Source organism: Bos mutus, chromosome 5, assembly GCF_027580195.1.
Source record: "Bos mutus isolate GX-2022 chromosome 5, NWIPB_WYAK_1.1, whole genome shotgun sequence".
In the NCBI taxonomy this organism is placed as follows: Eukaryota; Metazoa; Chordata; class Mammalia; order Artiodactyla; family Bovidae; genus Bos; species Bos mutus.
In genome coordinates, this window is record NC_091621.1 from 92304165 (window position 1) to 92331111 (window position 26947).

Below are 26947 nucleotides of genomic sequence, written 5' to 3' on the forward strand. Positions count from 1 at the left end.
TTGTGGCCATGGAGGGCTTTCCCTGTAAGACTTGGTGGATGTCCTCAAGACAAACGTATTACTTTTAGTTCTTCCTTTACTTCTCTCAGGTCAAACTTTTACCTAGGTTTGACCTGATCATCGCGCTGGATGTAGCACAAGCTGGAATCAAGATTGCTGGGAGAAATATCAATAACCTCAGATATACAGATGACACCACCCTTATGGCAGAAAATGAAGAGGAACTGAAGAGCCTCTTGATGAAAGTGAAAGAGGAGAGTGAGAAAACTGGCTTAAAACTCAACATTCAATAAACTAAGATCATGGCATCCAGCCCCATCACTTCATGGCAAATAGATGGGGAAACAATAGAAACCGTGAGACTTTATTTTTTGGGGCTCCAAAATCACTGCAGATGGTGACTGCAGCCATGAAATTAAAAGGCTCTTGCTCCTTGCTCTATGACAAACCTAGACAGCATTTTAAAAAGCAGAGACATTACTTGGCCAACAAAGGTCTGTCTAGTCAAAGCTATGGTTTTCCCAGCTACTGGAAAAAAAGATTATAAAGAAAGATTATAAGAAAATTATAAAAGATTATAAAGAAAGTTGAGTGTCATAGAATTGATGTTTTTGAACTGTGGTGTTGGAGAAGACTCTTGAGAGTCCCTTGGACTATAAGGAGATCAAACCAGTCGATCCTAAAGGAAATCAGTCCTGAATATTCATTGGAAAGACTGATGTTGAAGCTGAAACTCCAATACTTTGCCCACCAGATGTGAAGAACTGACTCATTGGAAAAGACCCTGATGCTGGGAAAGACTGAAGGTGGGAAGAGAAGGGGATGACAGAGGATGAGATGGTTGGATGGCATCAGCGACTCCATGGACATGAGTTTGAGCAAGTTCTGGGAGTTGGTGATGGACAGGGAAGCCTGGTGTGCTGCAGTCTCTGGGGTCGCAAAGAGTCAGACACTACTGAGCAACTGAACTTAACTGAACTGATCTGATCATTCCTTACCCTTTTCCAAGCTCTTCTGGTTGCTTTTGAGACTTTCCTTTCAACATGATGAACTCTGTGAAAGGGCTTGAAATGAATGATTTCATTTATACTTCATACATTTTGTATACTGTCAGAAGTCTCCATATGGTCTTTAAAGGTTCATATAGAAAATCCTATGAATCCTTAAAATTTGCTTAGAATTCAATAATCTTCCTATTCAGGATAATTCATATGATCAGGTGGTTTTTTTTTTTTTGAAAGGAGTATTTTTTATTACTTATTTGACTACCTCTGGTCTTAGTTGTGGCATGCGGGATCTTTGTTACCTCACGTGCACTCTTTTGGTATTGTGCTTGGACTCTCTAGTTGTGGCACACAGACTCCAAGCATTCAGGCTTCAGTAGTTGCAGCACATAAGTGGGCTTAGTTGCTCCAAGGCATATGGGATCTTAGTTCCCCAACCAGGAACTGAACCCACATCTCCTGCATTGCAAGGCAGATTCCCTTAACCACTAGATCACCATATGATCAGTTTTAGGAAGCTAAGAGATTATAAAATAACCAGAGTCTTGAATATTGTTGTGTGTTATTATAATGTTATAGATAATATATTGCATTTTTATCTCTTTTCAATATACAGCTTTTACTATCTGTACATTTGTGTATAAAGGAATAAGTAGCTCTAAGAACTTATCTGAAAGCAGGAAATTGTAATCGAGTATCAAAAAAGAAAGAGAATAATTATAGAAGAGATCTTAGAGTATGCTAGAAAAGAAAATACCATCATCCTTGTCATTACCAATAGCAGCCCCAGAATTGCTAATATTCACTGAGCATCTACTATATTTCCATCTCTACTTGATTTTCAGTTAACTATATGACTTCTTTATTTTTAGGTATGACAAGTTGTTACCCAGGAAATAATTACAGACCTTCATTCATTCATGATAATGAGCTCAGACACTTAATTCTTAAGGTAAGTAAAGAGATATGCTTGTCTAAGTTGTATTGTCCTTTCATTTTTGTCTGAATAGGAGGAAGATTTTCTTCAGTTCACTTCCTATTGTAAATGTACAGGAATATATATTATGTCAAATTTCCTTTAAGATAAAAATTTAAGTTATCACAAGTAACTGTGTCCATTGTATCCGACTCTTTGCAACCTCCTGGACCATAGCCCGCCAGGCTCCTCTGTCCAAGGAATTCTCCAGGCAAGAATACTGGAGTGGGTTGCCATTCCCTCCTCCAGGGAATCTTCCCAATGCAGGGATGGAACCCAGATCTCCCTCATTGCAGGCGGATTCTTTACCATCTGAGGCACCAGGGAAGCTCGTGTCTTGTTAGTTTGAGCTAATGAATGTAGAGGCAGAGGATGGGCATATTCCAAAGAGAGAGCATAGCTAGTCTTCAACGCTAAGCTCCTTATGCTTCCTGACATGCTCACCTCGCACACTGTAAGCTCTGTGCCCCTCTATTACCCCCTCCTTCAAAGCCATCTATCTTGTACTCAATTCCTTCAGGATCCTGTCCTCTGCAGAGCCAGCCACTGCTTACTGAATGAATTTTTAGTTAATGCTTTGCCATTTCTGTCATCATCATTTCAAATGCATCAGATTCATTGGTCTAGAGGTTTATTTGATGTGGAAAATATGAGCATGTCATTGGCTTATTCTGCCCCCAGGAGGCAATATGTGTCTTGATCTTGTGCTGTTACTACTAGGCTTTATGCCTTTGTATGACTAAACAGAAAGATTTTATTTACATTTGTCCTTGAATTTTTTTAAGAGACCCTTTTTTATCTGAACAGCTGAATTCAAATATAGTATTCCTGATGCTTCCTTTATCCCAGTCTGCACAGTCCTTCCATCTCAACACATCCACAGGCAACTGTTATGGATGTGTTTTGATATGTTTACAGAGTTTCTATATGAGTATAGAACTTGACACAGGTAATTTTTATATTATGAAATATTTCAATTTAATATTGCATGCCTGGACTTTCCAGATGAAAAACATTAGTTTCGACTGGGGTTCAACTTGATGTTATCAATCTTTTTATATAATGAGAAAATTTCTTAAAATTAACTTTACTAGCTCTTACGACCACTCTTTAGTTTTATTGCTACAGTAATTTTCTCAAAATCTGAATGTATATGTATGAGAGAGACAGAAGATCTTTTATTTTTTGTGTAACTCCTTTTTTTGAGATTATTTACATACCATATGGTTTTTAGTATATTCACAGTTATGCAATCATAATCACAATGCAACTCTTTTATCATTTTTAAAGAAAAATTTTAAATATTTATTTATTTGGCTGCACCGGGTCTTAGCTGTGGTACATGTAATCTTTAGTTGAGGCGTGAAAAGTCTTACTTGTGGCATGTGGGATCTAGTTCCCAGACTAGGGATCAAACCTGGGCCCTCTGCATTGGAAGCATGGACTCTTAGCCACTGGACCACCAGGAAACTCCCACAATGCAATTTTAGAACATTATCATCACCTTCAAAAGAAACTCTACCCATTAACAATCCAATTAACTTGGTTTTGAATTGTTTACAATGCTCATTAGAATTTAAACTGTGGATAGGTTAATACATCAAGAAGAGCAAAATAAATCTAATGTCTATACCTACATAAATCAGTGAACCACGTTTCCCTCAAGATCTTTTAACGTATTCACCTTGTATTATATTTTTAAATCCTAGACTGCAGAAGGCTTCCTATTTGTGGTTGGATGTGAAAGAGGAAAAATTCTCTTCGTTTCTAAATCGGTCTCCAGAATACTTAATTATGATCAGGTATCCAAAACTGAAGATATTTCTTATTATGTTTATTTTTTTTAAATAACACATATATTGAAGCTTCTTAACTCTTTCTTCCCCCTGGGTTGTGGGATTGGGTTCTGCTGAGTTAGAATTTCAAGAGAGATGGGAAGATATGTGGAAAAAGTATGAATTTTTGTTACTGGCAGGAGTGTTTACTTCCTTAAGTAAGTTATTTCATTTTCTTGAACCTCAGCTTCCTCCTATGTAAAAAATGGAAATCATGATTATACCTGTTTTTCAGGATATAAACACATTAAATAAGATATCATATTTGAGTGTTGGAAAAATATTAGTCACCCTTGCCTGTTTCCTCCAGGAGAGAGCATTAATATTTATTAAGCTATGTGCATTGTGAAACAGCTTTGGCTGTAGGCTCTGGCAACAAATTTTGAAATACACCCTTTATTTAACCAGCACTGTGATTGGTTTGTCTCATTTTTGAACACCATTTAATTTAAACTAGTTACTCAAAAACTATAGGATTGAAACCAACAGAGAGAATAAACTAGTACATGTGGTCTCCTTTAAAACAGAAATATAATACAATAATATAATATAATAGGTATATATTATAATATGTAATATAAGATAAGATAATATAAAGATAACAGCTTTGATCATAAATAACTCTCATCAATCTCAGCCTATATTCTCCCCAAAACTTGAAAATATGGAGAGATGGAAGGCATTCATAGATAATAAGTTAAATAAAAGAAATAGATAGTAGGAACCTACATACAAAAGGAGTGAAGACCAAAGGAATCATGCAGCTGATTTGATTATTATATTTTCTAATTAGAAATAGAGAACATCACTCACATAGGTACACACCAAGATACTTGACAACTGAAGATAGCTCTTAAGTTCCAAATTAGTGACAAAGAGTCCGGTCCCACTGGACACTGACTTTGCATTTCAGAGACCATGAGACTCACTGACTGCTCAGGAAGACTTTGGGATTCCTGTGGTATAGGGTCTTGTCCTCAGCTTTTCAGCTTCAGAAATCTGATCTGTCTGTATAGCAGAGACTGATACAACATTGTAAATCAACTATACATCAATTAAAAAAAAAACTAATTTGCTCTGAAGCAGAGTTCTGGGCATAGACTTATATTAGCCAATCACACAATAGACTGAAGTATAAATCAGATTGCTAGCTTTTTTTTTTTAAGTAGAGCTAGCTAACTGCCTTAAAAAAAAAAGAAGAAAGAAACTAGCAATCTGATTTATACATCAGTCTATTGTTTTTCTAGTAGTCATGTATGGATGTTAGAGTTGGACTATCAAGAAAGCTGAGCACTGAATAACTGATGTTTTTGAGCTGTGATGTTGGAGAAGACTCTTGATTGCAAGGAGATCCAACCATTCCATCCTAAAGGAAATCAGTCCTGAATATTCATTGGAAGGACTGATGCTGAAGCTGAAACTCCAATACTTTGGCCACCTGATGTGAAGAACTGACTCATTGAAAAAGACCTGATGCTGGGAAAGACTGAAGGCAGGAGGAGAAGGGGACAACAGAGGATGAGATGGTTGGATGGCATCACCGACTCAATGCACACGAGTTTGAGCATGCTCCAGGAGTTGGTGATGGACAGGGAAGCCTGGTGGGCTGTAGTCTCTGGGGTCTCAAAGAGTTGGACATGACTGAGTGACTGAACTATACTGATCTAACTGCCAAGCACTCCAGGCCACTTGGACCAGCTGGTCCATTTGTTCTACCTCCCATTGGAATGTCTACTTGGGTAATAAATTCAGAAGAGAGCGATCACTGTGGGCTTCACATGTGAAGTAGAATGTCTGCTAGTTTAGAGCAGAGAGGAGGAGGAAGACATTTCAGGTTTGGAGAGGGAATCTTGGAAGTTAGGGAGTAAAAGGCAATTGGCTAGCTTGGCCAGGGAACTGAATTTATAGAGAAGAGATAGTGATTTCCAGGTGATGAGACCATGCAAACAAAGTCATGGGCCAAGGAATGCTCTGCATGTGGGGAGAAGTGAAATGCCAAGTAGGAAGGAGGTGTACCAAGTTGGGTTTGGTTTATCAATAGTATGGTAATTTTTTAAGGCCGTATGGTAAATTTCTGAGTCACATCATGACATCATAGGTATTCTGTGTCTTTTATATTATTCTGTAATATAATGTTTTTACTTTTACCAATGAAAGTGAAAGTGAAAAGTGTCTGACTCATTGTGATCCCATGGCCTATACAGTCCATGGAATTCTCCAGGCCAGAATACTGGAGTGGGTAGCCTTTCCCTTTTCCAGGGGATCTTCCCAACCCAGGGATCAAATCCAGGTCTCCCTCATTGCAGGTGAATTCTTTACCAGCTGAGCCACAAGGGAAGTACAAGAATACTGGAGTGGGTAGCCTATCCCTTCTCCAGCAGATCTTCCTGACCCAGGAATCAAACTGGGGTCTCCTGCATTGCAGGTGGATTCTTTACCAACTGAGCTACCCAGGAAGCCCACTCTTTTTTTCTTTACCACTTTTACCAATGATTAAGTTTAAATAAAAGGTTAGTTATTAGGTATGTGTATGTGATTTGTGTGTATCCAATTATGGGTCTGTGTCTATGTACTTTTTCTTGTCTGCAAGTTTTGCTCTGCTTTTAACACTAAGGTAACTTCACTCAGTGTAGTTGATGTATCCAAGCTTAAGAAAAAGCCACTTTAACCAAAGAAACAGTATCATTTGTTTGTTTGAGGAAACATAGAAATAACATGATACTGATTTTAAATGAACTTCTACCTTATAAATAGGCTAGTTTGATTGGACAAAGCTTATTTGACTTCTTACATCCAAAAGATGTTTCCAAAGTAAAGGAACAACTTTCTTCCTCTGATATTTCACCCAGAGAGAAGCTAATAGATGCCAAAGGTAAGTACTCATTTCAGCCTTCTTATCATTTTATGGAAATATAATTCTTACTTAAAAGTACAGCAATATAGTTTCTTGAAAAGTTAGCTAATTATAGTTTTATCAAGGGGAGAATTATTTAATAACTTTATAATCATCAACCTCAGTTTTAAAAATATCGCTATATAGAAAATTCATGTATCAAAGCAAATATATGAAGATGCTTTTGGGAAAATGTGATTACTTCATATTCTCTAGCTTTCATATGCTAATAAAATCTTTATTGGAAAGTGTTACTTGGGATAAAAAAATTGCTGGAGTTTTTTTATTATTTAGTTGTTTGCTAAGGGATAACAATTCTCTTTCTCAAATATGTTAGGTCTTCTCAATGTGAAAGACCTTGTATAATTGTTCTTGGGAAGTATACATATTCTCTGTCTTTTCCAGAAATACTTCTTTTCTCTGAAACTGCTTATTGCCTAATAATTGTTTATCATATAAAATAATGATGTTTTATGCCACTGATACTATTTTAGTTAAGTTTTTAAATGTAACTTTTATTTCATTTAAGTTATTTTTACTATCTGCCCCCCTGGGGAAAAATATAAAGATAAATTGCAAGTGATTATAATATATTTTTTGGTGTGTTTCACTTTGGGGTTTGCTGTACAATGGTGTCAATAACCATAGATGACCAGAACACATGAGGAAATACATTTTAAATTTATTTGAAAACATTTTCTTCCTATTCTCTTGCCTCCTTGCACTATGAAAGCTGCTTTGCAAGTTCACAGTAATTTCCACACAAGTAAGAGTCATGTGTATTCTGGCTCAAGACGATCTTTTTTCTGTCGAATCAAGAGCTGCAAAATCTCTGTCAAAGAAGAACATGAATACTTACCCAACTCAAAAAAGAAAGGTATCATCTTTTTGAAATATCAAGTGATTTGAGGCATGGATGTAAAATTAATGTCCTAATATTTTCTACATAAAAAAATAAGTTGTATGGTCAAGGTAGGCTATGGTTTTTCCAGTAGTCATGTATGGATCTGAGTAGTCATGTATGGATCTGAGAGTTGGACTTTAAAGAAAGCTGAGCACTGAAGAATTGATGCTTTTGAACTGTGGTGTTAGAGAAGACTCTTAAGAGTCCTTTGGACTGCAAGGAGATCCAATAAGTCCATCCTAAAGGAAATCAGTCCTGAATGTTCATTAGAAGGACTGATGTTGACGCTGAAACTCCAATACTTTGGCCACCTGATGCAAAGAGCTGACTCACTGGAAAAGACCCTGATGCTGCAAAAGATTGAAGGTGGGAGAAGGGGATGACAGAGGATGAGATGGTTGGATGGCATCACTGACTCAATGGACATGAGTTTGGGTAAACTCCAGGAGTTGGTGATGGACAGGGAGGCCTGGCATGCTGCAGTCCATGGGGTCGCAAAGAGTCACACGACTGAGCGACTGAACTGAACTGAATGGTCAAGGGAAATACTGAGGTCAAAAGCATTTATTTATCCAATAATTATGGCTCTGGTGAATCAATTCCATGTTGAATAGATCCAGTTATAAATGAATCACCTAATCTACACAGCAGTCCATATGAGAGAAAACATGGCGGCCAGTGCAACCACCTCAACACAGCTGAAATCTCTTTGATGTTTGATGCAAGTTATAACTTGAGTAGAGGCTAACACTAGCAAGGTTTCTAAGTCTTTTAAGGATTGCCAAATTAGTTTATATCTCCTTCTGAGGAAAGCAGATTTTCCACATGTACTTATTCAGTACTAATATTTCAGTCATCTCTTTGTCATGGTGCATGGCTAGTGCCCAGTATAACCATTTAACTTCTGTAAAACTGGGTCTTACCCCCTGGCCTAGAATTTTACTCTTTGCTTCTAAACCTTGCAGTCCCACAAGGTTAATTTTCAACCTGTCTATTCTTTTTGAGAACCATTCTCTGGGCTTCTCAGGTGGCTCAGTAGTAAAGAATTCGCCAGTAATGCAGGAGATGGGGGTTCAGTCTCTGGGTCAGGAAGATCCTCTGGAGCAGGAAATGGTAACCTACTCCAGTATTCTTGCCTGGAGAATCCCATGGACAGCAGAGCATGGTGGGCTACAGTCCATAGGGTAGCAAAGAGTCAGACATAACTGAAGTGACCTAGCACACATGCACACATGGAATTGTGTCCCTAAAATTCATATGTTGAAGCCCAATGTGGTATTATTTGGATAGGACCTTTGAGATATAATTAGATTTAGGTGAAGTCATGAGGGTGGGGCCCTCATGCTATATTTAGCACCCTTCTAAGAGGGGAGCCCAGAAGATTTGTAGTCTGTGAGCGCACAGTGAGATGATAGCTGTCTGCAAGCCAGAAGTCAACTATGCTGCCGTCCTGATCTCAGAACTCCAGGTTCCAGAACTGTGAGGAGATAAATGTCTGTTGTTTAAGCCACTCAGCCTGTAGTACTTATTATGGGGGGCCCAGCTGACCAAGACAGCAAACAACTTGGATCATTTTCTCTATGGTAATTCTCGTAAGTATTTCTGAAAAGGCTCTGCCGTGGGAACCAAAGGAATCTGGGCTTTGCGGAAAATAAATGTATGTTTAGTAAATTGGCATATTACAATTTATCTTGAAAAATGGAACTACAAGTCACAAATCGGTGGTAGGATTCTGCCTTGTCTAGGCTTGTCCTATCTTTCACCTTGAATTTTCATTTCAGTTTTTGTCAAATTCTAGGACAGCACATGACTGAATATACACAGTTAGTCATTGACAATAGGGCTTCCCTAGTACCTCAGGAGTAAAGAATCCACCTGCCAATGCAGGAGATGAGGGTTGGATCCCTAGATTTGGAAGAGCCCCTGGAGAAGGAAATGGCAACCCACTCTAGTGTTCTTGCCTGGAGAATCCCAGGGACAGAGGAGCCTGATGGGCTGCCGTCTATGGGGTCACACAGAGTCAGGCTGAAGTGCCTTAGCAGCAGCAGCAGCAGAGATCATAAGCTATTCAGTCGCTCAGCTGTTTCTGATTCCCTGGACTGCAACACCCCAGGCTTCCCTGTCCTTCACTATCTCCCGGAGTTTGCTCAAACTCACATCCATTGAGTCGGAGATACTATCCAACCATCTTCTCCTGCTACCCTTATTCTTTCCCAGGATCAGGGTCTTTTCCCATGAATCAGCTCTTCCTATCAGGCCAAAGGATTGGAGCTTCAGCTTCCACATCGATCCTTCCAATTTATATTCAGAGTTGATCTCCTTTAGGATTGACGGGTTTGATCTCCTTGCTGTCCAAGGGACTCTCAAGAGTCTTCTCCAGCACCACAACTCAAAAGCATCAATTCAGGCACTCAGCCTTCTTCATGGTCCAACTCTCACATCCATACATGACTACTGAAAAACCGTAGCCTTGACTATATGGACCTTTGTCTGAAAAGTGATATCTCTGGTTTTTAATATGCTGTCTAGGTCTGTCATAGCTTTCCTTCCAAGGAGCAAGCATATTTTAATTTCATGACTGCAGTCACTGTCCACAGTGATTTTGGAGCCCAAGAAAATAAAATCTGCCACTGTTTCTACTTTCTTCCCCTCTATTTACCATGAAGTGATGGGACTGGATGCCATGATCTTCATTTTCTGAATGTTGAGTTTTAGGCCAGCTTTTCCACTCTCCTTTCACTTTCATCAAGAGGCTCTTTAGTTCCTCTTCACTTTCTGCCATAAGGATCATAAGAGTGGGGGCCTAATCCAATGTGGCTGGTGTCATCATAAGAAGAGGAGGAGACACCAGGGGTACACACACAAAGAGGAGGCCATGTGAGGAAACAGTAGGTCATCTACAAGCCAGAGGGAGGCCTTGGGAGAAACCAAACTTTCCAACACTTTGATCCAGGACCTCTAGCCCCCAGAACTGTGAGAAAATTAATGTCTATTATTTCAGCCACTCAGTCTCTGATCTTCTATATGGCAGCCCAAGCAGACTGATATAATGGCTGGAATAATAGCACCACATGGGAGTGAGGTGAGGATTCAGTGGTCATGTATGGATGTGAGAGTTGGACTGTGAAGAAGGCTGAGCGCCAAAGAATTGATGCTTTTGAACTATGGTGTTGGAGAAGACTCTTGAGAGTCCCTTGGACTGCAAGGAGATCCAACCAGTCCATTCTGAAGGAGATCAGCCCTGGGATTTCTTTGAAAGGAATGATGCTAAAGCTGAAACTCCAGTACTTTGGCCACCTCATGCGAAGAGTTGACTCATTGGAAAAGACTCTGATGCTGGGAGGGATTGGGGGCAGGAGGAGAAGGGGACGACAGAGGATGAGATGGCTGGATGGCATCACTGACTCGATGGACGTGAGTCTGAGTGAACTCTGGGAGTTGGTGATGGACAGGGAGGCCTGGCGTGCTGCGATTCATGGGGTCGCAAAGAGTCGGACACGACTGAGCGACTGAACTGAACTGAACTGAAGGCAGTGTTTGGTTCCTAGACAGCACTCAATAAATGTAAGCTGTTATTTGTGGCTCAGAAAGAAGAGAAGGAAAATCAAAGAGCGAGAATCAGTAATTATTTAAAATCTGTATGCCAAACACTTTGCATATGAAACCTACTTTCATTTCCATAACAGTCCTGTGCAAACCATCCCAGTCTTGCAAATGAGAAAATCTGAAGCCTGAAAAGATTCTGTAACTTGTTGGAAATCACACAGAAGGGGACAGAATCAGGAATCCGGCCTTAAAATCTGTGTTCTTTCCACTGTGCCATGCTACCAACTGGAGTAGCTTCCTAGATGCCAAAGGTTGTTAATGAAAGAGGTCCATTCTAGATGATTTCTGCAGCAGACACACAGCCAGGGGCTTGGCTCCTGCTCTAGGAATGTCTCCCTGCCCACACATGGACGTTCATTCCCCTGCCAGGCTAGGCCACACAGAAGCCTGCAGTCAGAGTCAAACACCTTTTCATAAAGGACTTTTTAATCTGCTCAAGTGCCTGACCAAGTATTTCACTTAACACTCCAGAGCTCTGTGCCAAAGGCATGAGCCCTGTTTGGCCTCAGGAACAGTAAGGGCATGTTAACCATTAGATGGGCTCTTCCTCAGGGCTTCCCTGGTGGCTCAGATGATAAAGAATCTGCCTGAATTGCTGGAGATCCAGGTTCGATACCTGGGGTGGGAAAATCCACTGGAGAAGGGAATGGCAACCCACTCTAATATCTTGCCTGGAAAATTCCATGGACTGAGGAGCCTGGCAGGCTATAATCCATGGGGTCACAATGAGTTAGACATGACTGAACGACTAAGGTGATAAAACATATGTCTTATTCTGATGGCGAGGCTCTGCCTCACCTGTAGAAGAGTTGAAAGTTGGGGAGACTATATGGAGATAGGTGTACAGACAGTTGCCTGGGTCAGGAGGAGGCAACTGCAGAGTGTAACCCTGACTGGCCGCACAGATGGTGTCCCACTCGTGAGACACTTTTGTACTCTACTTTAACCAAAGGGAATGTCTGCCAAGTGAAATGATTAGATTTTACATAGCTGTCGTCCAGTCTTGAAGTCACATCTAACTCTTTGTGACCCCGTGGACTGCAGCACTCCAGGCTTCCCTGTCCTTCACTATCTCCTGGAGTTTGCTCAAATTCACACCCAATGAGTTGGTGATAACCATCTAACAATCTCATTCTCTGCCTCCCTCTTCTCGTTTTGCCTTCAATTTTGTGTAGAGTTGCTACTAAATTGTTTTTTCCAATGATAATTAGCCAATGGAATTCACTGTGTTTTAAGACCACTCCCTATTATTGAGAAAAGCCTATAGTTAGCAAAGGTGTTCTTCTTCCCTTTTACCATGACACGTCAGTTACAGTTAAATTTTTTAATTATTGTTTAAAATTACTTTTTTAGAGCAGATTGAGGTTACAACAGACTGGTTCCAAATAGGAAAAGGAGTCCGTAAAGGCTGTATATTGTCACCCTGCTTATTTAACTTATATGCAGAGTACATCGTGAGAAACGCTGGGCTGGAAGAAACAAGCTGGAATCAAGATTGCCGGGAGAAATATCAGTTGCCGAGGTCCAGCCCTGGCTGATCCAGGGAGTTTGAAGGGGAGACGGCGTCGGCAATTACACTGGCTTTCAGTTCAGTTCAGTTCAGTTGCTCAGTTGTGTCCGACTCCTTGCGACCCCATGAATTGCAGCACGCCAGGCCTCCCTGTCCATCACCAACTCCCGGAGTTCACCCAGACTCACGTCCATCGAGTCAGTGATGCCATCCAGCCATCTCATCCTCTGTCGTCCCCTTCTTCCACTGGCTTTAATTAAATATTAATCAAAGATATAAAGAGTAATAGAATGAGGGTAGCTCAGTAGGAAAATTCAGTGGAGAAGAGAGGCTGAGTAGCTTGGTTTACGCGGAAAGTCAATATAACCTGTGACATCAGGTTAGCTCTGACCACGGAGGCCGCAGGCGCCCTCTCGAATAGCGGAAGGTGCCCCACCTTAGGCACCTTCTCAAGTGGGTCTTAGAAGCCCAGGCAAATAAGTGGTCGCAGAGGACCTCCGTGCTCCAGATGGAAACTCAGCCAGAGGTTGAGAGAAAGAATGACATGGGGAGACCAAGCTTCAGTAAGCAAGGCCCATAGCTTTATTTTCAACAATCAGTAACCTCAGATATGCAGATGACACCACCCTTATGGCAGAAAGTGAAGAGGAACTAAAAAGCCTCTTGATGAAAGTGAAAGTGGAGAGTGAAAAAGTTGGCTTAAAGCTTAACATTCAGAAAACGAAGATCATGGCATCTGGTCCCATCACTTCATGGGAAATAGATGGGGAAACAGTGGGAACAGTGTCAGACTTTATTTTTTTGGGCCACAGATGGTAACTACAGCCATGAAATTAAAAGACGCTTACTCCTTGGAGGGAAAGTTATGACCAACCTAGATAGCACATTCAAAAGCAGAGACATTACTTTGCCAACAAAGCTCTATCTAGTCAAGGCTATGGTTTTTCCTGTGGTCATGTATGGATGTGAGAGTTGGACTGTGAAGAAGGCTGAGCGCCAAAGAATTGATGCTTTTGAACTATGGTGTTGGAGAAGACTCTTGAGAGTCCCTTGGACTGCAAGGAGATCCAACCAGTCCATTCTGAAGGAGATCAGCCCTGGGATTTCTTTGAAAGGAATGATGCTAAAGCTGAAACTCCAGTACTTTGGCCACCTCATGCGAAGAGTTGACTCATTGGAAAAGACTCTGATGCTGGGAGGGATTGGGGGCAGGAGGAGAAGGGGACAACAGAGGATGAGATGGCTGGATGGCATCACTGACTCGATGGACGTGAGTCTGAGTGAACTCCGGGAGTTGGTGATGGACAGGGAGGCCTGGTGTGCTGCGATTCATGGGGTCGCAAAGAGTCAGACATGACTGAGCGACTGATCTGCATTGAACTAACTGAGGTTTAGAACACAACAGAGAGGGAGGTACAGAGGTTTCCCATATATCCCTGTCCCCACACATGTATAGCTTCCTTCATTATCAACTGAATCTTCCACCCAGAATGCTGTTGTATATATGGCATATATCTATATGCCATATATATATATATATGGTACGTTTACACATCATAGTCACCTGAAGCCCATTACTTTACCTTAGGGTTCAATCTTGGTCATCTTTGTAATACCATACAGAGTATTTCACTGCTGTAAAAATTCTCTCTGCTCTGTCTATTCATTTCTCCCCCAAACTACCTCTGGCAATCACTTATTTTTTGTCTCATTATATTTTTTGAGTTTTTGCCTTCATTATATTTAAATTTAAAAAAAAGAGAGACTGGAAAGCAGCCCATTTTAGGCTAATTGAAAATGAATTTAAGGTTTATGGAAAGGCAAGATTGGCCATGAGTCACTTGAGTGACTGTTCTCTCTGATTTTGTGGATATTTGAGATTTTCCATAATAAAAAGTCTTTTAAAAAAACATGATTGGCATTTAAAACCTTATTTCAACCCTAATTGTAACATGAATGCCATGCAAACTTCGAAAAAGCTTTTAAGACAAGGATAAGATTGCTCATGTACCTCCACTTGTGAAATCAAAGGCTGCTAGGGATGAATGATTGTTACCAAATAGCTTAGATACTCCTTAAATTTATCTTGGTAAGAATATCAGTAATCCATTGGCTTCTTCTGCAAGTGTGGCAGTTATCAGAACCCCACAACATCCTCTCATGCCACTTGGCTTCCACTGTCCAACACTCGTGACTCTCTACTTGACCTCTTTCTCTGGTCCTCAGAGACAGTTCTGCCTGTATCAGCAAGAGGAGGGCTTCCACTCCTGGTGGGGTTCTGCCTGGGAGCATCCCCGCTCCACTGACTGAGGGCAGCTGATATATAAACACTGATATCTTAGTGATGAACAGTTAAGGGTGCCACCAGATTCATGGTCTCTGAAAGAGATTTAACTTCAGGACCAAAGACAGTCTCAGTCACTCAGAGCTTTGTGTAGATTTTATTTAAAGTGAAAGTGACAAAAAAAAAACAAAAAAAAAACTTGTGACATCTGATAGACATCAGAAAGGGGTAGGAGAGTACCCGCCTCACTAATTTAAGTGGGGCCTTATATACTTCTCAAGTAGCTGCTGAGAATAGATAAAAAAATACCTCAAGGCTGTGAGAATTTTGCCCAGACCCTTTGCCATAACATACATCCTGGAATGACATCAGCAAGAGATTAGCCAGAAGGAACAGGCTAACCCAGAGCTCAAGGCTATGGAAGTTTTTACCCAGACCTTCTCCCATAACATACATCCAAAACTCAAAAAATAAAAAAGTCCTTGAACAAGAGATATTGCTGCCTATGAACAATATCTTGTCTAAGGCAAAAGAATGTAGAAAAGTATGTTTACCTCCTCCTTGAAGGGGCCCTTAGGCTTGGACTCCTTATCAACCTGCCTAAGTTAACTCTCAATATCCTTACTCTCCTATTCCTTGAGGCACTTCAGGCCACATAACTCTGAGGTTTTTGTTCTCCATTTTTCTCCTAGATAGTAATTGCAGCCATGAAATAAAAAGACGCTTACTCCTTGGAAGGAAAGTTATGACCAACCTAGACAGCATATTAAAAAGCAGAGACATTACTTTGCCAACAAAGATCTGTCTAGTCAAGGCTATGGTTTTTCCAGTGGTCATGTATGGATGTGAGAGTTGGACTGTGAAGAAAACTGAGCGCCGAAGAATTGATGCTTTTGAACTGTGGTGTTGGAGAAGACTCTTGAGAGTCCCTTGGACTGAAAGGAGATCCAACCAGTCCATCCTAAAGGAGATCACTCCTGGGTGTTCATTGGAAGGACTGATGTTGAAGCTGAAACTCCAGTACTTTGGCCACCTGATGCGAAGAGCTGACTTATTTGAAAAGACCCTGATGCTGGGAAAGATACAGGGCAGGAGGAGAAGGTGATGACAGAGGATGAGATGGTTGGATGGCATCACCGACTCAATGGACATGGGTTTGGGTGGACTCTGGGAGTTGGTGATAGACAGGGAGGCCTGGCATGTTGCGGTTCATGGGGTCACAAAGAATCGGACACGACTAAGCGACTGAACTGAACTTTCTCCCAGAATGCCCCAATAGATTAAGCTTCAGTTTTCTCATAGTGGCAACATGTTGGAAAATGGATCTATTATTAGTTTCTTTGTCTTCTCTGTCTTACTTCCTGACAGAGCTCCCTAGGAGCACCTCCCAAACATACTTCTTGTACTTGAATCCTTGTCTCAGGATCAGCTTCTGTGAGAATTCAAACTAAGCCAGCAAGATATCAAGTTGAGAGACCCAGCCTGCAACTTGTGGAAGAAAACATTCATAAAGTTTGAGTCCTTTTGAAAGGATTTTGAAAAGCTGTCCTGTGGGTTATATCAGTGCTTGGATTTTTTTTTTTTTTAATCATGGAGTAGATTGCATATGAATCTACCTTGTGGAGCTAATGTAAATAATTAGTTTGGTAATGATTGAGGCCCATGATCCCAATATTTAGGTAAAAGTCTAAAGAATTTGGGGGATAAAAGTGTTTTTTAATGGGATTTTTTAAAAAACTTTAGATAATTGATCAAATGGATCAAATTCCATCAGCAGATGGAATTAGCAATCCCAACTAGAAATCTGCCAACTGAATGAATGTTCAAGGTGGGAACTGAAGAACAGGGTAAGTTAGAAATTGTTGGTAACCCTATTGTTAGAGAACTGAAGTCAAAGGCTACGTTCTATAGGATGAGATTCCATACATTAATATAAAACTTTCCAATCTGTATTTTCAGTTGAGCCTGGAATAGGAAATGGCAACCCAATCCAGTATTCTTGCCTGGAAAATCCCATGGGCAGACAAGCCTGGCAGGCCCAAGTTCATGGGGTCACAAAGAGTCAGACACGACTTAGCGCATATGCACGCAGAATATTTTTAGTTAGTATCTTTTGTAAATTTGCAAGAAATAAGAAATGTCTAACTCAGTGTATAAGCCTTTTCCTTTTTCATATTTATTTATTTATTTGGCTGCACCAGGGGTTAGTTGCTTGTAGCATGTGGGATCTAGTTCCCTGAACAGGAACTGAACCCAGGCCTCCCCTATTGGGAGCACTGAATCTTATCCACTGGACCACCAGGGAAGTCCCTAAGCTTTAAAAAAATATTTTTTTTTTCTGTATTGAGGTAACTTTGGTTTATAACATTATGTAAGCTTCATGTGTACAACATTGTATTTTTAGTTCTGTGTACATTACTGTGTGCTCACCACTAAGATTTAGTTTCATCCTTCACCATACAATTGATTTGCCTTTACTCACTTTGTCCTCCCCTCCTCCCCTTCCCCTCTGGTAACTACTGCTCTGTTCTCTTTATGTGTTTTTGGTTGATTTGGTTTGTACATTTATTTTGTCTTTTGTTTCCATAACCAAATATGAGTGAAATTATACGGTGTTTGTCTTTCTCCGTCCGACTCAGCGTGATACACTCAGGGTCCACCCATGTTGTCACAGGCGTAAGCCTTTTTACTTTTTATTTTATTTTTCAAATTCTTGGCTGCACTGCATGGCATGTGGGATCTTAGTTTCCTGACCAGGGATCAAACCTGTGCTCCCAGCATTGGAAGGTAGAGTCTTCACCAGTGAACTGCTGGGGAAACCCCAGCCTTTTTATTTTTGACTGTGATTTAGTTTTGTTAGTATAAATGAAAACCTTGTATTTATGCTAATTTTTAATTCCTTTAAGGTATCTTGGATATTGGGTGAGGTAAAGGAAGGAGCCCAGATTTTTTATTTAACTACCTGGGTTAATTATGGTGCCATAAAGCAGGATAGGAAAGAAGTGATCAAGACTTGGTTTGGGGTTGAAAGAGATAACAACTTGTAATTTAAGGCATCTGTGGGTCATGGAGAGTGTTGATGTCTGTTAAGTGTTGAATACAAGGTCCTTTGGCTCAGATGGGAAATACTCTGCCTGCAATGCAGGAGACCTGGGTTCCATCCCTGGGTCAGGAAGAACCCCTGGAGAAGGGAATAGGTGGCTACCCACTCTAGTGTTCTTGCCTGGAGAATTCCATGGACAGAGGAACCTGGAGGGCTTCAGACCACAGAACCACAAAAAGTCAGACATGACTGAGCAACTAACACTGTGCAGGGCTTCCAAGAGCTAAACTGTGTGTTCCCTGCTTTATTCTCCAGACACTTCCCATGACAGAGGTGCCCCAGCCACTTCTGACTGCTCACTCTTGACTCTGTTTGCACTGGCTGTTCCCTATTGGAACACTTTTTTATACCCCTCCCTCTCCATCACCCAGGCTCCTGTTTGAATACCTGCTGTGACAGCACTCACACCCATCAAATAGCACCAGAACAGTGGTTCATAGGGAGTTTTGGAGGCAGTCTGTCTGAATGTAAACCCCAAGCTCCACCCTTCCCTGCTGTAACCTTGGCAGTAACTCTCAGTTTCCTAAGATGGTGGGATAGTATTAGAACCTCTCATAGAACTATTGTTTTTGTTGTTCAGCCACTCAGTCAAGTCCAACTCTTTGCAAGCCTATGGACTGAGGCACTCCAGGCTTCCCTGTCCTTCACTATCTCCCAGAGTTTGATCAGACTCATGTGCATTGAGTCAGTGATGCCAGGCAACCATCTCATTCTCTGTCACCCACTTCTCTTCCTGCCCTCAATCTTTCCCAGCATCAGCATCTTTTTCAATGAGTTGGCTCGTCACATCAGGTAGCCAAAGTATTGAAACTTCAGCTTCAGCATCAGTCCTTCCAGTGAATATTCAAGGTTGATTTCCTTTAGGATTGACTGGTTAGATCTCGTTGCTGTCCAAGGGACTCCCTAGAGTCTTCAGCACCACAGTTTGAAAGCATCAATTCTTTGGTGCTCAGCCTTCTTTATGGTCCAACTCTCATATCCATACATGACTACTTAAAAAACATAGCTTTGGCTAAATGGACCTTTGTTTGTAAAGTGATGTCTCTGCTTTTTAATATGCTGTCTAGGTTGTCATAGCTTTTCTTGGAAGGAGCAAGCATCTTTTAATTAAGAAGATTAAATGAATTATACCGAGAACTTACAGCATGGCACCTAAAGTGTTCTTTACACCTTCACTATTACTATTAGTTGCTATTTAATAAGACAGCCCATATCACCTTCCATCAAAAAAATTTTTTTAAAGATTTGTAATAACAGTCTGAGCAAAAAGTGCCAACTTACAACAGTGACTATTCTGGTCTTTCCTAAATCTTATCACAAACAACTGTTTTTTTTCTCCCCTCTTTTTTACCTTTAAGTTAATTTTTTGTAGATTGCATAATCTGTATACTGCCTATCTTTTATACTGTTATTGTTTTCTTAAGCATTTCCTGATATTTTCACATATGGATTATTTCCAATTTTTAATTTTCCTGGTTGAATCTGTTTGGTGAGTGTTTTCTTATGACTTAATTGCTTAAGATTTTTTTTTAATTTAGTCAAGTTTTATTTTTATACATTTTATGATAAATTTCTCTGAATGATCCCTGAAATGTTTCTATAATATGTATCTATTAGCCATTAAAATGCTAACTTAAGAAATTTAAGAATATATCCATGTGTCCTTTAAATTTATGAATATAAATTATAATATACCAAAATTTAAATAAGCTGAAAATAATACTTCTGTAGCAAAGAGCAAGGGGGTATGAAGTTTAACAGTTTTTAACATATAAATTACTGTAATTTAAAAAATTAACTTGGAAATAATGAAATAGGTATGGATCTGTTTAAACTGAGATTAAAACAATCCTTTTGATGTAGGACATATAATTTAGTTCTTGAGAAAAATAACCCATTAGGAATCAAGTTGTTAAGTAAACATGATTGATGCTTTCTTTTTAATGCCAACCTATTCCCTTTTCATATTTAGCATAAAGGCTATTTCATAGCAGAATTATAACTAATATAAATGTCAGTGTAATGAATTTATTCATAATGATTGAAATGCTTTTAAATTTTTTATCTTTTTTTAGTTTTATTGCGATATAGTTGACAAATGCTCTTTTTTAAAAACCTTTGAATTAGATCACAGAAAATTCTGTACTGTCCACTGCACTGGTTATTTGAGAAGCTGGCCTCCAAATATTGCTGGAATGGAAGAAGAAAGGGACAATAAGAAAGACAGGAGTAATTTCACCTGCCTTGTTGCCGTTGGAAGACTACGTCCACATATTGTCCCACAGAACAGTGGCGAGATTAAAGTGAAACCAACTGAGTTTATTACCCGTTTTGCAGTTAACGGAAAATTTGTCTACGTTGATCAAAGGTAAACATTTTTTTGCCATACTGATTAGAGTTCAATGGGATATTTAAGGCTACTAAAGATGTGGCTTAGTAGTACAGCTGGATTTTTTTTTTTAAGCTTTAGAATGGGAATAAAGCTTAAATGAAATAAGGATATGGATACATCTATAACCAAATTGTACACTTGAAATATTTCTTAGCCAGTGGTGCAGAAACTTCATGGCCTATGGCCACACTTTTATTGGCGCATGGTGAGAACAGCATACCGTGGATTAGATAGGTGGCCTCAGGAACAGCCTGGTGCCTGGCTGTCCATTCTGCTTTGCAACTCTAATGTGGGTCAAGGGCAGCCAAAGGGAGCCCAGTGAAGCTAAGGGTTAGTCATCTCCTGGTCCACTTCTCTACTGTCCTGATCATGTATGGAAAAACAATCTTCCAGAAGGGGATACATTCACAAATTCTGAACTTTACTTTTAATTTTAAAACTAGGGCAACAGCAATTTTAGGATATCTGCCTCAGGAACTCTTGGGAACTTCTTGTTATGAATATTTTCATCAGGATGACCATAGTAATTTGACTGACAAGCACAAAGCAGGTATGCCTTGAGTGGGGTTGCCTTTTAGTACTTTTCTAATTATAGTTTCAACTCTTAATTTTTCATTCCTGTGAAATCTGAACCTTGAGTTAATCCTTAAAGGACTGATTTATACAGTGGTAAACTGTTATGCTGATTATTATCTTTTCTTATTAAGTTCTACAGAGTAAAGAGAAAATATTTACAGATTCATACAAATTCAGAGCGAAAGATGGGTCTTTTGTAACTTTAAAAAGCCAGTGGTTTAGTTTCACAAATCCTTGGACCAAAGAACTGGAATATATTGTGTCTGTCAACACTGTAGTTTTGTAAGTAATACTTTATGTTGTTAAGACCTTTTTATTAATTTCAAATAAGTATCTTTGTTTCCCTCTTTTCATCTTGCTAAATCATTAAAACTATTTGATTCTCTGTCTTTATAACTTGAGGTAATGCCATTTGCAGCAACATGAGTAGACCTAGAGATTATCCTACTAAGAGAAGTAAGTCAGACAGAGAAAGACAAATACATGATATCACTTACATATATTAATAGAATCTTAAAAAATTATAAATATAGTAGAAACTAAACATAGTAAAGCAATTATACTCCAATTCAAAATTAATTTTTTTAAACAGTTCTCATCACAAGGATAAAAATTATAACTATGTGTAATGACAGGTGTTATTAGACTTTTGTGGTGAACATTTTCAATATATGCAAATATTAAATCATTATCTTGTACACCTGAAACTAATACAATGTTCAGTTCAGTCACTCAGTCGTGTCCGACTCTTTGCGACCCCGTGAATTGCAGCACGCCAGGCCTCCCTGTTAATCACCAACTCCCGGAGTTCACTCAAACTCACAATCCATCGAGTCGGTGATGCCATCCAGCCATCTCATCCTCTGTTGTCCCCTTCTCCTCCTGCCCCCAATCCCTCCCAGCATCAGGGTCTTTTCCAATGAGTCAACTCTTCGTATGAGGTGGCCAAAGTACTGGAGTTTCAGCTCTAGCATAAGTCCTTCCAAAGAACACCCAGGACTGATCTCCTTTAAAATGGTCTGGTTGGATCTCCTTGCAGTCCAAGGGACTCTCAAGAGTCTTCTCCAACACCACAGTTCAAAAGCATCAATTCTTCGGCACTCAGCTTTCTTCACAGTACAACTCTCATATCCATACATGACTAATGGAAAAACCAGAGCCTTGACTAGACGGACCTTTGTTGGCAAAGTAATGTCTCTGCTTTTGAATATGCTATCTAGGTTGGTCATAACTTTCCTTCCAAGGAGTAAGTGTCTTTTAATTTCATGGCTGCAATCACCATCTGCAGTGATTTTGGAGCCCAAAAAAATAAAGTCTGACACTGTTTCCACTGTTTCCCCATCTATTTCCTATGAAGTGATGGGACCAGATGCCATGATCTTAGTTTTCTGAATGTTGAGCTTTAAGCCAACTTTTTCACTCTCCTCTTTCACTTTCATCAAGAGGCATTTTAGTTCCTCTTCACTTTCTGCCATAAGGGTGGTGTCATCTGCATATCTGAGGTTATTGATATTTCTCCCCGCAATCTTGATTCCAGTTTGTGCTTCTTCCAGCCCAGAGTTTCTCTGCAAGTTAAATAAGCAGGGTGACAATATACAGCCTTGATGTACTCCTTTTCCTATTTGGAACCAGTCTCTTGTTCCATGTCCAGTTCTAACTGTCGCTTCCTGACCTGCATATAGGTTTCTCAAGAGGCAGGTCAGGTGGTCTGGTATTCCCATCTCTTTCAGAATTTTCCACAGTTTATTGTGATCCACACAGTCAAAGGCTTTGGCATAGTCCATAAAGCAGAAATAGATGTTTTTCTGGAACTCTCTTGCTTTTTCCATGATGCAGCGGATGTTGGGAATTTGATCTCTGGTTCCTCTGCCTTTTCTAAAACCAGCTTGAACATCAGGAAGTTCATGGTTCACGTATTACTGAAGCCTGGCTTGGAGAATTTTGAGCATTACTTTACTAGCGTGTGAGATGAGTGCAATTGTGTGGTAGTTTGAGCATTCTTTGGCATTGCCTTTCTTTGGGACTGGGATGAAACTGACCTTTTCCAGTCCTGTGACCACTGCTGAGTTTTCCAAATTTGCTGACATATTGAGTGCAGCACTTTCACAGCATCATCTTTCATGATTTGAAATAGCTCAACTGGAATTCCATCACCTCCACTAGCTTTGTTCGTAGTGATGCTTTCTAAGGCCCACTTGACTTCACATTCCAGGATGTCTGGCTCTAGGTGAGTGATCACACCATTGTGATTATCTTGGTCATGAAGATCTTTTTTGTACAGTTCTTCTGTGTATTCTTGCCACCTCTTCTTAATATCTTCTGCTTCTGTTAGGTCCATACCATTACTGTCCTTTATCGAGCCCATCTTTGCATGAAATGTTCCCTTGGTATCTCTAATTTTCTTGAAGAGATCTCTAGTTTTTCCCATTCTATTGTTTTCCTCTATTTCTTTGCATTGATGGCTGAGGAAGGCTTTCTTATCTCTTCTTGCTGTTCTTTGGAACTCTGCATTCAAATGGGAATATCTTTCCTTTTCTCCTTTGCTTTTCGCTTCTCTTCTTTTCATGGCTATTTGTAAGGCCTCCCCAGACAGCCATTTTTCTTTTTTGCATTTCTTTTCCATGGGGATGGTCTTGATCCCTGTCTCCTGTACAATGTCACAAACCTCAGTCCATAGTTCATCAGGCACTCTATCTAATCAGATCTAGTGTTATATGTCAATTATATCTCAATAAAAAGTTGAGATTTTTACCCTCCAAAAAATTAACTAAAGAATGACACAAATGAACTTACACAACAGAAAGAGACTCACATAGAAAACAAACTTATAGTTGCCAAAGAAGAAAGGGGGGGAATAAATTGGGAATTGATGATTAATAGATACAAACTACTATATATAAAATAGATGAACAAGGACCTACTATATCACGGAGAACTATATTCAGTATCTTTTAATAATCTATGATATAATGGAAAAGAAACTGAAAAAGAAAATATATATGTGTGTGTAATCACTTTGCTATACACATGAATCATTGTAAATCAACTATACTTCAATTAAAAAAAAAAACACATATGATCCCCTGGCTTTGTAACTTGAGTATATATTTTGAGTAATTCATTCACTGCTCATTGGCATTAGTTCTCAGAATTAAGCTAAAAGTTTGCCCTTTTGTAACAAGTTCCTTTTGGCTTGATATAAAATGTGGCAGTAGATGCATTTATTCAGGCAGTTTTTTCCTACCCTTCATGACCTTCTTTTGTCCTTCCAGAAAACACTGTGGATGTGGCTTTAAACTGTTTATAATTGTAAGAAGGCTTCACTAGTGGCTCAGACAGTAAAGAATCCACCTGCAATGTGGCAGACCTGGGTTCGATCCCTGGCTTAGGAAGATCCCCTCAAGGAGGGCATGGCAACCCAGTCCAGTATTCTTGTCTAGAGAATCCCCATGGACAGAGGAGCCTGACAGGCTACAGTCCATGGGGTCGCAAAGACTCTGGTCGGACACAACTGAGCAACTAAACACACAAGCACATAATTGCTATAAGTCATTTTGGCCTCCACATCATTTTCTCATGTCCGTCTTCTAAACTTTGGGACCACATATACTTGTGTAAAAATATTTGGCTGAGGGATAAGCAGAAATCCAGACCATTCACTGCCTTCCAAGCCCTGATCTATGGCTATGTCAGCCTAAAGAAAGAGCCAGCTTTTCTTGATATGCTCAATATGCTAGCATGGCCCCATTCCAAGGATTATTTTTCTATGTTCTATTTGAAATTGCTATAAGGTTTTATCAATCCAATTCTATTTCCTTATCTAAAATATTTAGTTTTTTTTAAATAGCCCCTCCAATTCTTAGTACCTGCAGTAAGTACTAATTACCCATCCTGATAATTCTATTACTCATCCCAACAATTCTTGCCTTCTTATCATTAGACTCTGAACTGAGAATTTGTATCTGTGAGAACATATACATTACAGGGTAATACAGCATCTGGCAAAAGCCCTGGTACTTAGCACATCAATACCTCAGCATTGGTGGTGACATTAACAATATGCATATAAAACACTAGTGGGTCAAGAACTGACCATTCAGATACACAGAGCTTAATGTAGTTGCTTTAACATTTTTCTTCACCTTAAAAAAATCACCTATGGTGTTTCTGAATTCTAGGGGACATAGTGGTGCTGGAGAAACATCATTGCTTCCTTGCAGCTCTCAGTCATCAGAAGGTAAGCTTAGTTTTAGGTGTGAAGACTTATTACTAAGAAAGTTATCATCTTTATCTGTCTTGGAGAGGGAAAAATTTCTAAGTGAACTTGAAAAGATTTCAGTGGGTTGAGTTATCCTCCTCAGAATTCCCACAGTACTTTGGTCACACTTCTGTTATAATCTTATATTGTATTGCAATAAGTTGTTCACTCAACTGGCGCACTGCTAGACTGTAAGAGCAGAAATGGTGTTCTACTTATTATCAACCACCAGCTGCTAGCATAGTTCCTTGTATATTAGAGCGCTCAAATGTCTGTTGGTCAAATTTATGAAACGCACCAAGGGGAAGTTATCGTAGCTGTGCACCACAGGAATATGTTAATATATTATTTGCATTAAGAAAAATCAACATATTAGGAAATATTAAAAGTAGAGTCATTCAGCCATAAAAACGAATGAAATATTGCCATTTGCAGCAATATGATTGGACCTAGAGCTTGTTATACTAAGTGAAGTAAGTCAGAGAAAGACAAATATGATATCACTTATAGGTGGGATCTAAAAAAAAGAATACACATAAATATATTTACAAAACAGAAATAGACTCACAGACATAGAAAACAAATTTATGGTTATCACAGGGGAAATAGCGGGGTTGAGAGGGATAAATTAGGAGTATGGGATTAACAGATACACACAGCTATATGTAAAATAATAAGAATTTCATATATAGCACAGGGAACTGTAGTCAATATCTTGTAATAACCTATAATGGAGAGAATCTGAAAAAGAATGTATATACACATATATATGTACAACTGAATCACTTTGCTGTACATCTGGAACTAACAATATTATAAATCAACTATACCTCAATAAAAGAAAAAAAATAATATTGCTCTGCCTTTAGTGTGGAGTAAGTTAAAGTGTGAAGAACTGTCTATACTCAAGGGTTATAGGTCATGGTGGACCCCTCAATGACTTCCCACATACTTGATTCACATCAGTCTTTATAAGCATCTTAAACCATTATGAGAATGTTTGTAAGGTAAGCATGAATGTTTCTAACATTTTAGGATGCAGCTGGTTTGTTTCTCTTAAAGAGGGAAATAGGAAATATATTTGAATTGAAAAAATATATTGACCAAGTTATATACTTTTTAAAGTCCTCAGTTGAATCTTTTGTTATGATTTAGGATCCTCTAGACAGTCTTTTATTAGTGTGCCTGGGACGTCTACGGAAATATTACTCGGTGCTGGTAGTATCGGAACAGATGTTGCAAGCGAACTTCTGGACTTACAAAGGTAATGTTTGATTACTGCAAATACTTTCACAAGTAGAATCATCATCTTATTAACCATACAAATATTAAAAAATCAACAGGTTTCCTGTATGCAAACAGTAACCAGTTTAATAATATAATGGAAGAGATCACTTTTATAGTAGCAACTTAGTTTGTAAAGTCCTTCCTAAACATCGCACAGAACCTGGAATTCATTAAGATAAAAATGGATAAATTTAATTGTATAAAAACTCAAACATAACTATAACCATTGTAATTAACAAGGCTAAAAGACAAATTATAAGCCATAGAAAATGTGTGTATTACATAGGATAAAATACACTAATTATCTTAATATATGAAA

General features: G+C 39.3%; 1 protein-coding gene across 1 annotated transcript in view; it reads left to right on the plus strand.

Moving 5' to 3' along the window:
* Positions 1–26947, plus strand: part of BMAL2 (basic helix-loop-helix ARNT like 2) — a 99889-nt gene that overhangs the window by 54503 nt on the left and 18439 nt on the right. Inside the window, exons 4-12 of the mRNA XM_070370055.1 lie at positions 1877–1956; positions 3690–3782; positions 6570–6687; positions 7442–7585; positions 20243–20483; positions 20951–21057; positions 21215–21365; positions 25262–25320; positions 26497–26605. Coding sequence (XP_070226156.1) covers positions 1877–1956; positions 3690–3782; positions 6570–6687; positions 7442–7585; positions 20243–20483; positions 20951–21057; positions 21215–21365; positions 25262–25320; positions 26497–26605 — 1102 coding nt within the window. The remainder of the gene's footprint in view (positions 1–1876; positions 1957–3689; positions 3783–6569; positions 6688–7441; positions 7586–20242; positions 20484–20950; positions 21058–21214; positions 21366–25261; positions 25321–26496; positions 26606–26947) is intronic.